This window comes from Erigeron canadensis, chromosome 1 (assembly GCF_010389155.1).
Source record: "Erigeron canadensis isolate Cc75 chromosome 1, C_canadensis_v1, whole genome shotgun sequence".
NCBI classification, from domain to species: Eukaryota; Viridiplantae; Streptophyta; class Magnoliopsida; order Asterales; family Asteraceae; genus Erigeron; species Erigeron canadensis.
Window position 1 is genome coordinate 50,536,586 of NC_057761.1, and position 14,093 is coordinate 50,550,678.

At 34.0% G+C, this 14,093-nt stretch overlaps 1 protein-coding gene across 1 annotated transcript; it reads right to left on the bottom strand.

The window, feature by feature from the left end:
- LOC122602635 (1-aminocyclopropane-1-carboxylate synthase-like) lies at positions 1 to 3,913 on the bottom strand. The gene is made up of 2 exons (XM_043775236.1): positions 3,350 to 3,913; positions 1 to 1,171 (listed from the first exon to the last, which is right to left on the bottom strand). The coding sequence occupies exons 1-2, from the start codon at positions 3,817 to 3,819 to the stop codon at positions 193 to 195; spliced, it is 1,449 nt and encodes a 482-aa protein (XP_043631171.1). The 5' UTR covers positions 3,820 to 3,913; the 3' UTR covers positions 1 to 192.
- Between the last annotated feature and the right edge of the window lie 10,180 nt (positions 3,914 to 14,093).

Sequence of the window (14,093 nt, forward strand, 5' to 3'; positions counted from 1 at the left end):
TGGTAAAGCCCACAAAAAGTTTATTTAATAAAATAATAAAATGCATCAAACTTTCATTGTAAGTTGCAAAAAGTAACAAAAAAATCACACATTATATAGTTACACTTCTATAACCAGCCTCTTTTTAGAAAAAGAGACTAGAAAAACCTTGTTATATTAAAGACTTTATATTTATACTCGCATGATGTTCGTCTAAGTTTGTGCTCGAACCATGGGCGAGTTGAGTGGAGAGTGAGGTGACATGATATCTTCAAGCCTGCGAGACGATAACTTGAGGTGAAGGTTCCAGCATTGTTTCTTTTTGGGCTTGATCTCGAGCATTTTGGTTTTAAGGACAAAGGACTCAATTCTACGTACTGCAACCGTAACTGTCTCGTCATCCATGTTAGCAAAGCAAACCCGAAACCATCCTGGCTCAGAACAATGGAAAGATGAGCCTGGAGACACGTTAAGCTTGATTTCATTAATTATAATTCGCCAAAACGTCATTTCTGACTCATATGTCGCGTCTTTCAAGAAACCACGTAGGTCCATCCAGAAAAAGAGCCCTGCATTGCTCTTTAGGCTGCCTATTCCAACTTGGGCCAGCTCTCTTGTGAACGTATCGTGCCTATTGGCTAGTCTGACCCTGCTCTCGTGAATAAAATTTTCAACAAAATCATTATCTGATAGCATCGAGGCTATCATGTTTTGGGTCTGGGTTGAGACCAACCCAAAACTTGACATTTTTCGCGCAATATTCACTACGGTGTCATTGTAGGAATATATTATTCCTACCCTGAACCCGGGGAAGCCCATGTCCTTTGAGAGACTATAAACAATATGGATTAGATTATGATCGCATATTTTAGGAAATTCATCAAGGATTTCGGCTATGCTTATGAATTCATTCGCGTTAGTCACCGTGCCAGCGTAGATCTCGTCGCAAACGAGATGGATGTTTTTGTCATTGATGAAAGTGACTAGAGTTTTTAGTGTTTCTTTGTCGAAGAATGTACCCAATGGATTTGATGGGTTGGTTATGAGTAAACCTTTGACTTTGATGTTGGATTCGTTGGCCTTGTCATAAGCCTCTTGGAGGGCTTCAAGGGTGACTTTGAAGTCGTTTGAGCTTTCACAAACAACGGGTATAAGCTGGACTCCAGTTCGCCATCTTAAGTCACGATCGAACCTATATTAAATTTGATAATCAAATGGGTTAGTTGATTACTTCATATTAATTTAGTGTGTTTTGATATACTAACTAATTAATTGATGCAATCAGAGTTTATATGCATGTGTGATGCTGAAAATCCTACTACCAAAAATGAACTATAACAAATTATAAATCACAAGAACATCTATCTATTATAAAAATAACAATAATTCTAGTAGTTGCCTAGTTGGGTATGGGTAGTACTAGAAGTTGGTGATCCACTTTGAACTATATATTGGTATTATACTAAATGTTATATATTACTCGTATATTCTAATTAACAATAAAGAATGACTGATCAAAGGTTGACTTTTGTGTTTGCAATAAAAATCGAAGTTAGCCAAATTAGTCGTTCAGAAAATTTTCTAACTACATTAACTTATTTTTATCAAAAGTCCATAATAACATTAATTAGTTGAAAGAAAAAGAACCTCAAGGTCAGTAATTGACATATGTGCTTCAAACTGTGGACTACAGAATAGTAAGTTCTAGACCCAAAACATTAACTAAATTATCACAATATGATTATATCTGACGTGGATTTTGGATGGTAGCAAGCATTTATAATAGCAAGTGCACGTCATTGATCTTATATAAATTTATCATTTAATTTTTGAATCATTGGCTACGGTTCACATTATATCGTTCTTTAATAAACTTATTAAATTGTTGACATGTCCACCGGCTAGAGCAACATAGGTGGATAAAACTGTGTGACATTTTCATCCATTTGGTATCACAATAACCAACTTTAGTATAATTTCATTCGCATATATAAAACTCCATATTTAGACAACCAATCAATTACAAGTTGGATAAATTCTGTAGTTTTATAGATATGACTTAAGAGTGAGTACGAGTCGATTTGGGTTGGTTTTTGGCTAAAATCGAAACCCGAACCGATTCATTCCATTTTTAAAAAACCAAAACCATTGAATTCGGTTTTTATTCGGTTCGGTTTTTAGGTTTTTCGGTTCGGTTTGGATCGGTTACGGTTTTTTTAGAAAAATATATTTTTTAAATTTTTTGTTTATAATGTTATAAATTTAATTTTCAATTGTTAACAATAGAAACTAAAATATAGAGATGATTTATTTTAACTAATTATGTTTTTTAGGTGTTAAAAGTAATATAACTTTTATAAAATGAATTGATTTTATTGCATGTTTTCATCTAAATCATCTAAAACATACAATTTCTATAGATTTGTATACTAAAAAACCAAAAAGTTTAAATATATTAACATATTTACAAATTATAAGTAATAAATATAAGTGTAATATGATATAAATATAAAATAAATCTATATCTATACTCCATTAATAAGCAAACTATCCCACCCCATTTTAACACTTCTACCTTTAAAATGTCTTTTATGCCCTCCTAATTTACACTACCCTATTTTTTCTCTATCACGCTCATTACACACACATACGTTCATCCGATTTCCGATTTTCTCTCCCTCCCCCCTTCTCTGATTTTCTCCCCCCATAAACACCATCCACCACCGCCCCCAAAACCACCATCAAACCAGCATCCACTGCCGCCGGCTTATTTTTTTTTCTTTTCGCCGCCGCCCCACAAACCACCATCAAACCACCGACGTTTTTTCTTATTCCCCGCTGCATCGCGCGGGTACAACGCTAGTTAAAATATAATGGGTTCAGTTCGGTTCGGTTCGGTTTTTGATTGGTTTTTTTGCATATGAAACCGAAACCCGAACCGATCCGTTCGATTTTTAGAAAACAAAAAACAAACCAATGGATTTCTTTCGGTTTTTTCGGTTTGGTTTTATCGGTTGTTTTTAGTTTTTGGTTTTCCGGTTCGGTTTTTGCTCACACTAAGATATGTAATAGAACACTGAAGTCATAGTTAAGTTTGCATGCGTATAAATATATATGCATCATGGAGACCTTAATTATAAAAACATATATAAATTATAAATTTGCAACTTAATATTCTTGGACTTAATTTTACGGATAAATCTAATATCTATATAAGATTTATAGATGTTATACAAGTAGTCAAGTAGTGTTATTGTATTATACGGAGTAATAATAATAATTTAATTTGTTTGCAAAAAAAACTTATTTATCTCGTGCTTTAATATGTTTAAAAGATGAAAAGTGAAATAAGTAGACTGATCGATCATACCCTGGATAGTAAGGAGTGGGCACCAAGAAGGCTTCGCCAGGGTTAGCCAAGCAAAACGCCACCGTCTCATGAGCTCCAGTGGCTCCACCGCTCATCACGATACGGTTAGGATCAAACTTCACACGGCTTCCCCTGACTCGACTCATGAAATTCGCAATCGCGCTTCTAAACTTTGGTAACCCATGGTAATCTTGGAAAATAGCAATCTCCTTGAAGTCAAAACCTCCTTCATGTGTGCATATGGATGCTTCCGGGTGCTTTGCCATCCATTCTTGGATCAAATCAAAGCAAAGTTGATTTTCGGCTAGGCCCATTTGAATAACACCGGTTGGGTTGTTTTGAGGGTGGTAAGGGTCAGTATCATATGCCTTCCAACCATCAAAATATGGTGAGTTTTCACCATGCCCATCATTGGTTGCAATTTTGGATAAGAACTTGTGGCTGTTGTTGTTGTTCAATGCCACCTCCATTTTTATGAAAATTAAGTTTGTGAGAAAGATAGGAATGAGTTGTATGATAAATTAAAGTGGATATATTTTGAGGTAACAAATAAGTTTGATAACTTCATGGAATGGGGTATGGTTTATATAGAAGGGGGTGGATCGAGTTGACCAAAACAAAAAAGAAAAAAATGTAATAGTACTTACCATATGCATGAAGTTTCCTTATTGTTTAGGGACCATTGGTAGAATATTGGGTCCAAGGCTTATTGGTTGTCATTTCCTTTTGTTCCTTCATTAGAAACAAATAGTTGTTGATTTTTGTACTTACTATTGGTATTAAAATACACAAATTCTTATTTCATGAAAATACTTGGGATGTTTCCTCCTCTATCTCTTAGTTATAACAAAACTTGGGAAGCTTAGTATGGGTACGAATTGAAAAGGTTCAAGAGAAATAATCATGGTATAGTATAACTACATTTAAGTGAAAAAAAGATAATTTTCATAGCGATCATAACGGATTAGGGATAAAAATACATAAATAACGATTTTCAGTTATTCATATATTGTATATATTCAAGATACGAGAGTAAGTACCCGCGCGTTGCAACGGTGATATGGTGGGGTGATAGGTCATAAAGTGTGATAGTCAAATGCCTTAACCGTACGAGTTCCGCCATCGGATTTAAAAATTCGTCAAAAGTATATCAAATGACATCTCTAATGAAAGAGCATGAAATTTTAAGAACACCCATATATTTTTTATAATTTATCGATGTACGGTTTATGAGATAAAAGATTTTGAATAAATTAAAGGAATAAATGACTTATGGAAGAGAAAAAAAAAAGATGATTGGTTGAGATTTGGAGAGAGATAAAGGGTGTTTGATAATATATAATTGATAGAAGAGGCATTTTGGGGAAGTAAATGTTGGAACTTTAAATGTTAGACAGGAGGAATATCGTTTAGCATGGGAAATGATCCCTACACAATACAATTTTACCATACACAACAATATATGCATTAAAAGGTTATACAATACAACTGTTTAATGCATGTATTGTTGTGTCTGGCAAAATTGTGTTGTATAGGGATCACTTCCCTTATCTAAATCTATACGAGTATTATATCATAAAGCAAATAGGGTTTCAACTTTTAACTTTCAATTTTAACAATGTACAAATGATAATGCATGATGTACCATACATCAATGTCTACAACTTTCTCTCTCCTCCATAAATCATTTTATTCCTCTAATTCTTTCAAAATCTTTTATCTCAAAAACCGTACATCGATAAATTATAAAAATTATATGGGTGTTCTCAAAATTTCATGTTTTTTCATTAGAGATGTCATTCGATATACTTTCGACAAATTTTTAAATCCGAGGGCGGAGCCCATACGGCTAAGACATTTGGCTATGACACTCTATCACATATCACCTCCTATGACCTATCACATATCACCTACCTATGACCCTCACCATCTTACCTCCGCAACGCACAGGTACTTGCTCTCGTATATATATAAACTGGATTAGTATATCAACTAATGATGATACCACGCGCACACGATGGTTCAAGTCCTACATAAATATAGTGGAAAATGATGATGCCACGTATGATATCGTTGTGTATAATGGAGAATGAGTTAAATGTGAACTTATGTGTACGTATGATATACAGTAGTAATTTCTTCTTGGACTCTGTCACACTCGAAACAGAGAAAAACACATCAATTATGCATTAAGAAAAATTCTTAACTAGATCATTCGTTGGTGGTCAAGTTAGTAGAAATGATTCTTAAAGCTAAGTACCCTGTAACCCTTGTATATATGATCGATCGGCATAATTTTGTTTAGCGTATATTAATTTTGACTTTTGAGAGTATAATTGCCCTAATAAAATTTTGACTTAATCTTGAGAGTATAATTGCCCTAATAACTTTATTGAATTTTGATTTCAAACCTTTGTGATTGATTTAAGGATACACAAGAATTTCATTTCAACCCATAGATATAGTCATATAGTGATATGCATTTTGTGTGCAATAAGTCACTATAACATATCATCCCTTACTCCGTCTACAAGAGTACATTCATGAAAATAGTTCCTAAGAAAATTGAAATAACTTATAAACCACTCTTTCAAAAATGCGATAACGTTCATGATAACATTACGTACATGAGAATAGCTTAACATTATTAATCTTTTTTATAGTTTGAATGCCTAGTTCATTCATAAAGTTTTATAACATTTACATGTTCATAATTGTATAAACTTAAAAGACATTAATTGTCATTAGAGATTACTCAGTCCGAACTATATTTGCAAGTGATGAAATAACAAGTCCCACCTCCACGTTTTTGCTCTGGTTTTTGAGCTCTTGAAAAAGTATGAAAAATGAGAGGCGTGAAGTTTTTATCATCCTGGCATCAACTATTTTTTCGATGGACCTCCCCCACCCAAAGAAAAAACACAGAAATCTTTCTTTTTACATTTTAACCCTTAAGACTATTTTTATTTTAGCCCCTTAACCTGTTTTTGTTTTCCATTATTAACCATATCTTTTCCAAATTCCCATCTTAACCTTTAAACTTCTTTGTGGTTTGTACGTTATTCACTTATTACATAGACGAACAAACCTCATCTAAAATCAAGAAATTTATTTATGCATTAACAAACCTTAGAAAATAGATTGAATTAAACCATATATACCTTGAGTATTAAAACGACTATGTATTTCCGATAGAAAAGAAACTTTACCGACAAGGATAAAAACTTAAACTTTGTAGGAGATCGAATCAACAAATAATCATACCAAAATATTAATCAACTAAAACAGGACCGTGAAATAAGCGTGCAATGAATATTATGAGACGACGAATGAATAATTGACAGGGTGATAATGAATTGAATTCATGTTTATAAATAATGAATGAAAATAACACAAGGCGGCATATTTTAATCAAAGTTTTCTACACAAAACAAATATTCATTGATCAGCCACACTACCACACGGGATGATCCAAGAGGCAACACGTACGGGCTACGGTAATGATACGATTAGTGCACCTATTAAAATTCCACCAACCTCATTCACTCTTCTTCACATCAATCACATGTACCACCATTATTGGCCTGGCCAATTTGCACCAAATGTCCTGTTTTATTTTTGTTTTATTCTTAAATAATAAAGAAACGTAAGTTATGATAAACATTTGTTGTGCTTAAAATTAAGTATTTGATATATATTGGCTAGTGAGAGTCTCATAATGAGTTGATATCTAAGCACGTAGTGATCGAAGCTATCTCGACGGGTGATGATAAGAGGAAATAGATATGGCCATGTGTGGGTTTTAATTTGTATAAAGTGATCAATTTTTATTTATGTCTATACTACCATCCCTCGTTTAAGGGGAAATAAAATGATACGAGTAATAGAAGGCAACGCCTTTAAAAAAGTTAAAACCGGTATGGCATGCATAGATATTTATTTGTTTATATACGTATGTATTTGAAAAAAATACATAATTTGGTGGTGTTGATAAAAATACAACTGTAAGCCCTATTGTTGTTGACTTCTGCAAGTAAATACAAATCATAATTTTCATGAATTTAGGGAAAAGGGGTGCAATGAAAGCAAAGAAATTGCTACAAAACGTTATCATTCCACAAGTTGACCCATCACTCATCCAGTATGATTTATGAAAGTTAGAGCTTGTTCATTTTAAAAATGTCCAATTGAATCCAAAAAGGGGAAAGTTGTAAGAGAAGTTGAACTTATAATTTGAGATATTTAAATAAATATCATGGCTTTGATACACTGTATTTAGATGCACATAAAAATGATATCATATATGATCACGATAATAATAATATAAAAATGTTTTTGAAATATTGAGTTAACAAAAAATTTGCTAAAGTAAATAATTGCTAGCTCTAATGGGCGTGAGACTAGTATCGTCTCGTGCTATCGTGTTTCTCATTTGCTATCATTTTTTGGTATCGAGACGAGAGCATATAATGTGAGCTTTAGTCTTGTATGACTAGCTTGGTTATTAAATACAGGACGTGTTGGCCCGGCTCTGTTTTGTTTTACAATTTTGCCAAATCCCATAATAGTGTCACGACATGTTATAACCTCTACCCTATAAGTTTACATAAGTTATTAAGTTATTATGTAGTTGGGTCTCACATATTTTACGAAGACAACTTTTCTATATATGGTAAATCTAATCTTCGTTTGGATGAGTAAATCTAATGGAAGAATAATCTTATGGTCCTGTGGACATCACTCCACATGTATCATTTGTGGACATCTTTTATAAGCATTCATTGAAAATGCTTTAAGGTAAACAGTTGACAATTACTGGCTATAATATGAGCTTTATTCTTATCGAATACAGGTTGTGTTGGCTTGTCTACGTTCATGGGCACCCAATGACTTTGACTTGTTTGTTAATTTTTGAAACATCTGTTTCAAGTTTCAACTAAATGTTAAATAGAATTGAAAATGACAACATTGAATTTAATAAGGGTTTTTTATTTTTGACTTCTTATCCTAACATTGTTATTTTTTCTTTTCCACAAATGAAAAATGAAAAACATGATTAAGTACTTCCCTTTATAGCTCAATGGTTGAACATCAGTTTTACATGTTGGAGGTTTCGAGTTCGAGACATGGGAAAAACATTTCAAGGTATTTCACAAATAAAGTCCTCCAATGAAATAGGTTTGAGTCCCGCAGAAGGGGCAGGGTTTTATCCCAATTAAATGTCGTGCATTCGGGCGATTTAGTTGGGGGTTTCTCCTCCTACTAGGTATTGAGGGTGAGGGACTCTCTAGCGTGGACCCAGTTAAGACAACATAAACTAGATCATCTATTGCGAACAAATGATCCTTTCAATAAATAAATAAAATAAAAATAAATACAAGATGCATAGTTAGTCATTTACACACTCTTGTGCCGGTTATTTCTTATAAAAAATATTTCACGTGGATTAGTGTATCATAATGTAATCAACTAAACACAAATAGTCATAGACTCATAGTATGTACCATACTTCAATTTCATTTATTTAATGTAAGTAGGTTGTTATTTTGTCCAACTTGTATAATGGATTACATGCTGAAAAGTTAGCCGGTTACCAATTGATATTTGTTAATGAGTTCCCTTAAGAATAATGTCCCAAAGTGTAAGTGTAACACCCCGAGTTAGGTTCGAAATGTACCGAAATGCATGACACAAGATGAAATTATCGTAGAACGAGACTATATGAATTTAAAAGGATTCCGTGAACCCAACAATTTGTTTACAAATGTCACAAAAGCACAAGGAGCATACAACCATCAAGAGTTTACAAAACAATATCAAAAGATGACTGTTTTGGTCAAAAATTATCCAAGATAATCAACCTTGAAGACTTAGATCAATTATATAACCAAACTTTCGTTCGTGAGGTTGTGTGCTTAAAGATCTTGAAAGTTCAATATACTGAGATGTCAAAATAATTGCGAAAATGTAATGTATTTGCTAGATATTGAATAATCACGTAAAATAATGTTTAAAAGAATGTTTTTATCAAGATAGGACTGTAAAAGTAAAGATCTACTTGTAAAATCTAATAAATGAACATTTAAAGTGCCAAGATCTTGAATAAAAAACTTTAAAACGTGATAATACTTAAGAATTCGTTAAGAAACAGTATAAAACCATAAAATATGTTTAATTAAAATACTTGAACGTAAATAAAAAGATTACTTTGTAAACATTGATCTACAATAAGCAAAATGTAAAGATATGAGCGATAATCGTAAGAAAAACGTTATATAAAATAGAAATAAAGTAAAGTGCATAAAAGGAGTAAGAACACCGTGATTTGTTGACGAGGAAAAGCCCTTAATCCTTCTGGATTGCCGGCATAAAAACCCCGGGAGGAAGCAGTCGTTCCTGCCTTTGTTATCTTATTGATTATCGTAAAAATGTTTACAAGAGGTGGAATTTGGTTGATCGATCTTTCTAAGTGTGAGAATGGTGATGAGAATAAAGAGAGTAGTGTGTGAATACAAGTGTGTTGTAAGCAATAAGTGTGCAGAAGATAAGATGCCTAATATCGATCAACCTCCTTCGTTTATATAGACTAAGGGTCTAACTAACTCTCCTGAAAATCCGGGATATTGGAGCTGACTATCCTGAAAATCTGGGATACTGAGCAGATTCTTCTCTTTGACTTGATTATTTGGTAAATGGACGTTGTGGAGTCATTTCTACATGTTTTCAACCATAAATTCTGACTTTGGGGGCAAGTCTTTCGTTTTAATCGTTCCTGTACAGCTGAGTCAAACTAAAATAACGGTCAGATATCTTAGAGCCCCAAGATCTTGGAACCTCAAGATCTTGGAACCTGAAGATCTTGGAGGTGAAAATCTCAGGCATAACAATGACTCATGATCCTAAGCAAGGTCCCATCAGCGGGTAATGAATCACAGATCCATGGTCATATTCCAACTCCTAGCAATGAAACCAAGCTCTTGGATTCTCTTGGTTACCTGAAAAGTGTACTAAACAATGTCAACACTAGGTTGGTGAGTTCGTAGGAAATAATGAACAAGAATGCGTACCAATGTCGTCCTATACATAATTACATCAAACATAATCTAAGATTTGCACACTTGTACACAATGTCTCTCAATGTCCGCATGTCGTCCCTTATGTCATCAAGTACTAAGAGTACCCGTAAAATGTCATCAAGTACATATCGTACCCGTATAATGTCATCAAGTACTAAAAGTACCCGTTTGTATTGTCGTCATGCACCTCATTGTATTCATTGCACATAATTTGATCATCCATGACCCTCATTGTACACACATAACCCAACTCCATGTGTATATACTTCATACGATAATACTTTTGAAAGGCCTTTGATGCTTATATATAGGATCACCCGCAGCCTTCCCACCACATCTCCAACCTTTCAAAGGCATTAACGTCTTCCATATATACCCAATTACCCTAAAAACATCTCAACATACACATACAATAACCATACAATGGAATCACATATTTGCACGTCTACAAAATCATCACACAACATGTAATTCACAAATTTCTTCATGCACAAAGTACACTTTTCAGCCCGACTCTTAAAGAGTAAGGGAAACTACGAAAACTCACATTTGCCTTGTAAATGTTAAGGTTAGAAAGAGCTACAACGTCAATTGTTCACCAAACGTTCCCGACCTATCAATGTATAACACAATGTCATCAATATCATCTCTAAACCCTAGGACAAGTTGGTCTAGTTGGTTCAAGTCAAGTCGCAAACCCACTGACGCTACAATGATCTTCCCGGGTAAGAGCAAGACACTTTGGCTCGACATTTTTAGAAATGAAAGAAGATTAGACCCAAATCAATGTTACCAAAAGAAACTAGACTCTCATACGATTCTAACGATGGGTCATATGACTCGATTGGGCTTACGGATTGAAAGTTATAAGCGTTTGAAGTTGACACATGAAAACTTTCGACTGGACTAGTCTCATTGCGCCGCAGTCAAACCTAAGCAGTCCCACTGCGCTGCAGTGAGACCCAAGCACCATTCTGATCCGAAAATCTTCACTACGCCGCAGTGAGGACTACCCCTCCCACTGCGCCGCAGTCATCAAAAACTACACCAGAACAACAGCAACCAAAACGACCCTAAAACTCAATTTTGAACCTTGAAATTGATTTAGGAGGTTCCAAGACTCATTTTGAAGCATAAATAAACATCATTAAGTATAACTAAACAGGTTTCATCATTCAAATCCAATTCCTTAACACATTTACATGTCCAAATCGTTCTTGACCCATTTGAACACAAAATTGACCCAAAACCTAGTTTTGGCTTAGGATTAGTTTTAGGAAGTTCTTGAACACATTTTTTGCACATAATAAACTCATTTGAACATAACCCACTCAAAAGATTCACTTCATAACATCACTTTTGACTCCCAGTCGATTTTTGACCTAATTGAAGAACTTGAAACCCTAATTTTGGATTTTGAAGCTAGGAAGACCAAGAGTGCTTATATTTAGTTGAAATACCAGTTTTATAATTAGAAATGATGAATTTGAGCTAGGAAACACTTACCAAAATTTCCACAAGCCACCAAACCCGAATTTGACCTAAATGGAGCTTTTTCTTGCACTTGAAACATTGAATTTTTGATATGATGCTAGAAGGATAATTAGGATGATGATTTTGTTATTATTCCACTTGAAACAACATTTAATGAACTAGAGTTTAGAGAGGGAGAGGGAGAGAACTAAATGTTCTTGCATTTGGTAGATAGAGAAAGTGAATGAGAGAATTGAATGAATGGATAAAGAAGGGATAAGGTGGGGAGGGTTGGGTTAGTCTTGGATGGGTCATGGGTTTGTTTTGACCCGTGGATAGGATCCATATTCATTTTTAGCTAAAGTTAAATGTCATCTAAATGAAATCGACTAGCACCTACTAATGACCTCGACTAGTACATAACTCTCGAATCGAACAATAAGTTGACCCATATGAACACATTGCACTCAATTGGACCTCATATTTTATTAAAACATATATTGATTAACTAATACTTAGTCAAATATACACATAGTCAAAGAGTCAAGAATCACAATTGTTACAGTAAGTTACCATTCACAAATGCGCATTGTGTGTAACAAACTATGCATGCTCGTTTTATGTGTCAGCAATTAAATTTAAGTTGGTTTATTACATGTAACACCCCGCCTTACCACAACACAATATTGTTCGCTTTGCCCGCAGGCTCACGACTTTGTTTCTGGTTGCTCGGGCAAACTTCCCAGAAGGGTTACCCATATGGCATTGATGCCGCCTGAGCACGCTTAACTGTGGATTTCTCCTCTCATCCACAGCCAATATGCCCAAAACGTGTTGTGTGTTTATATGTGTATGTGAAATATGTGTTTGTAGTTAGTATACTATTGTCATGATGGATTGTGAAAGAAATGTTGGACAATATGATGTGTGAGTATAGTTAAAGGTACACGTGTGAAAAATGATATATTTACAATTATGATCCGGAACATAATTGTAAATATATCATGATGCGGGCGTGTTCATTTGACGGTATTCACATTGATTAATGTAAGAGGTGAGATGAAAGGTGAAGAAAACGGATTTGTTGGAAGTTCGGTTGAATATTAAGTGGTAATTGTGGTAAAATTTTGACTTATATGTGTATGGGAAGAAGTGAGAAGAGAAATGGAGTTGATGATATCAAGAGGTGATTCTGAGGACAGAATCCTTTTAAGGAGGGGAAAATTGTAACATCCCAAAACTTTTTGACGTTGACCATTAACTTGCCGTTAGCGACCGTTAGTTACGATGTGTTTTATATGTGCTTACGTGAATTAAATGATTTACATGAGATATTTGTTAAAGTGATTTAAAGTAATGAAAATTAAAGTTGATAATGATTAATAAAGTCAATTAATGTTCCCGATAAGATATAAGGGTCGATAAGTGTTTTCGTAGGCGTTAAAAGAGCCGTTAAGGGTCGAAACGAGTTGTAACGAAGTGCGAATGCCTAAATGTGAGGTTTTGAAAGTTTCTACAGCATATATAGGGTATCATGCACGAACCTAATGCCTTTTATTCAGATCTAAACCCTAGTAAACTCTTACACACAAAACCCTAGGTGATTTTCAAGGATTCAGGTGATTTCAGTGATGATTTCCATAGGTTTTCGATCCGTTTATCACCCTAGGTGATTTCGAACCTAATGCCTTTTCAAGATGTTGATTATGTTGAAAGTATACGATGATATGATATGAGATATTGACTAAGATGTAAGTTATGTTGATATGTTAAAAGATGTTCATTAAGTTGTATGTACTCGTTGATGTGATATGAAATGTGAATGAACGTGGGAAAAAGGGAAGTATGGGTTGATTAATGATTGTTGTGGATGATATATAATGTGATTATGTTTTGATAAGTAAAACATAACGAATTTTTATGAAAGTAAAATGAAGAACGTTTTATTAAATGTGTGTATCTTACTTAGCTAATTTACTAGCTAACACTTGCTTTTATGAAAATGTTGTGTCCTTCAGGATAAACAGGTTTGAGCTATGAAAGGATTAGCTTGATGAGATGGGGTAGATGCAATAAAAAAGACTAGCATAGGTTGTTGAATGCTTAGACTTCCCTTTGCCTATGTTTCGGGTACTTTATTTACATTTATGATACTTGTAAAGATGAATGACATTTATGTTGGTGCCATGACTTAG

Coding starts and splice junctions, on each gene's coding strand:
- LOC122602635 (XM_043775236.1), bottom strand. CDS start 3,819: ATGGAGGTGGCATTGAACAACAACAACAGCCACAAGTTCTTATCCAAA. Junction 1,172..3,349: donor CCCACTCCTTACTATCCAGG/GTATGATCGATC, acceptor AATTTAATATAG/GTTCGATCGTGACTTAAGAT.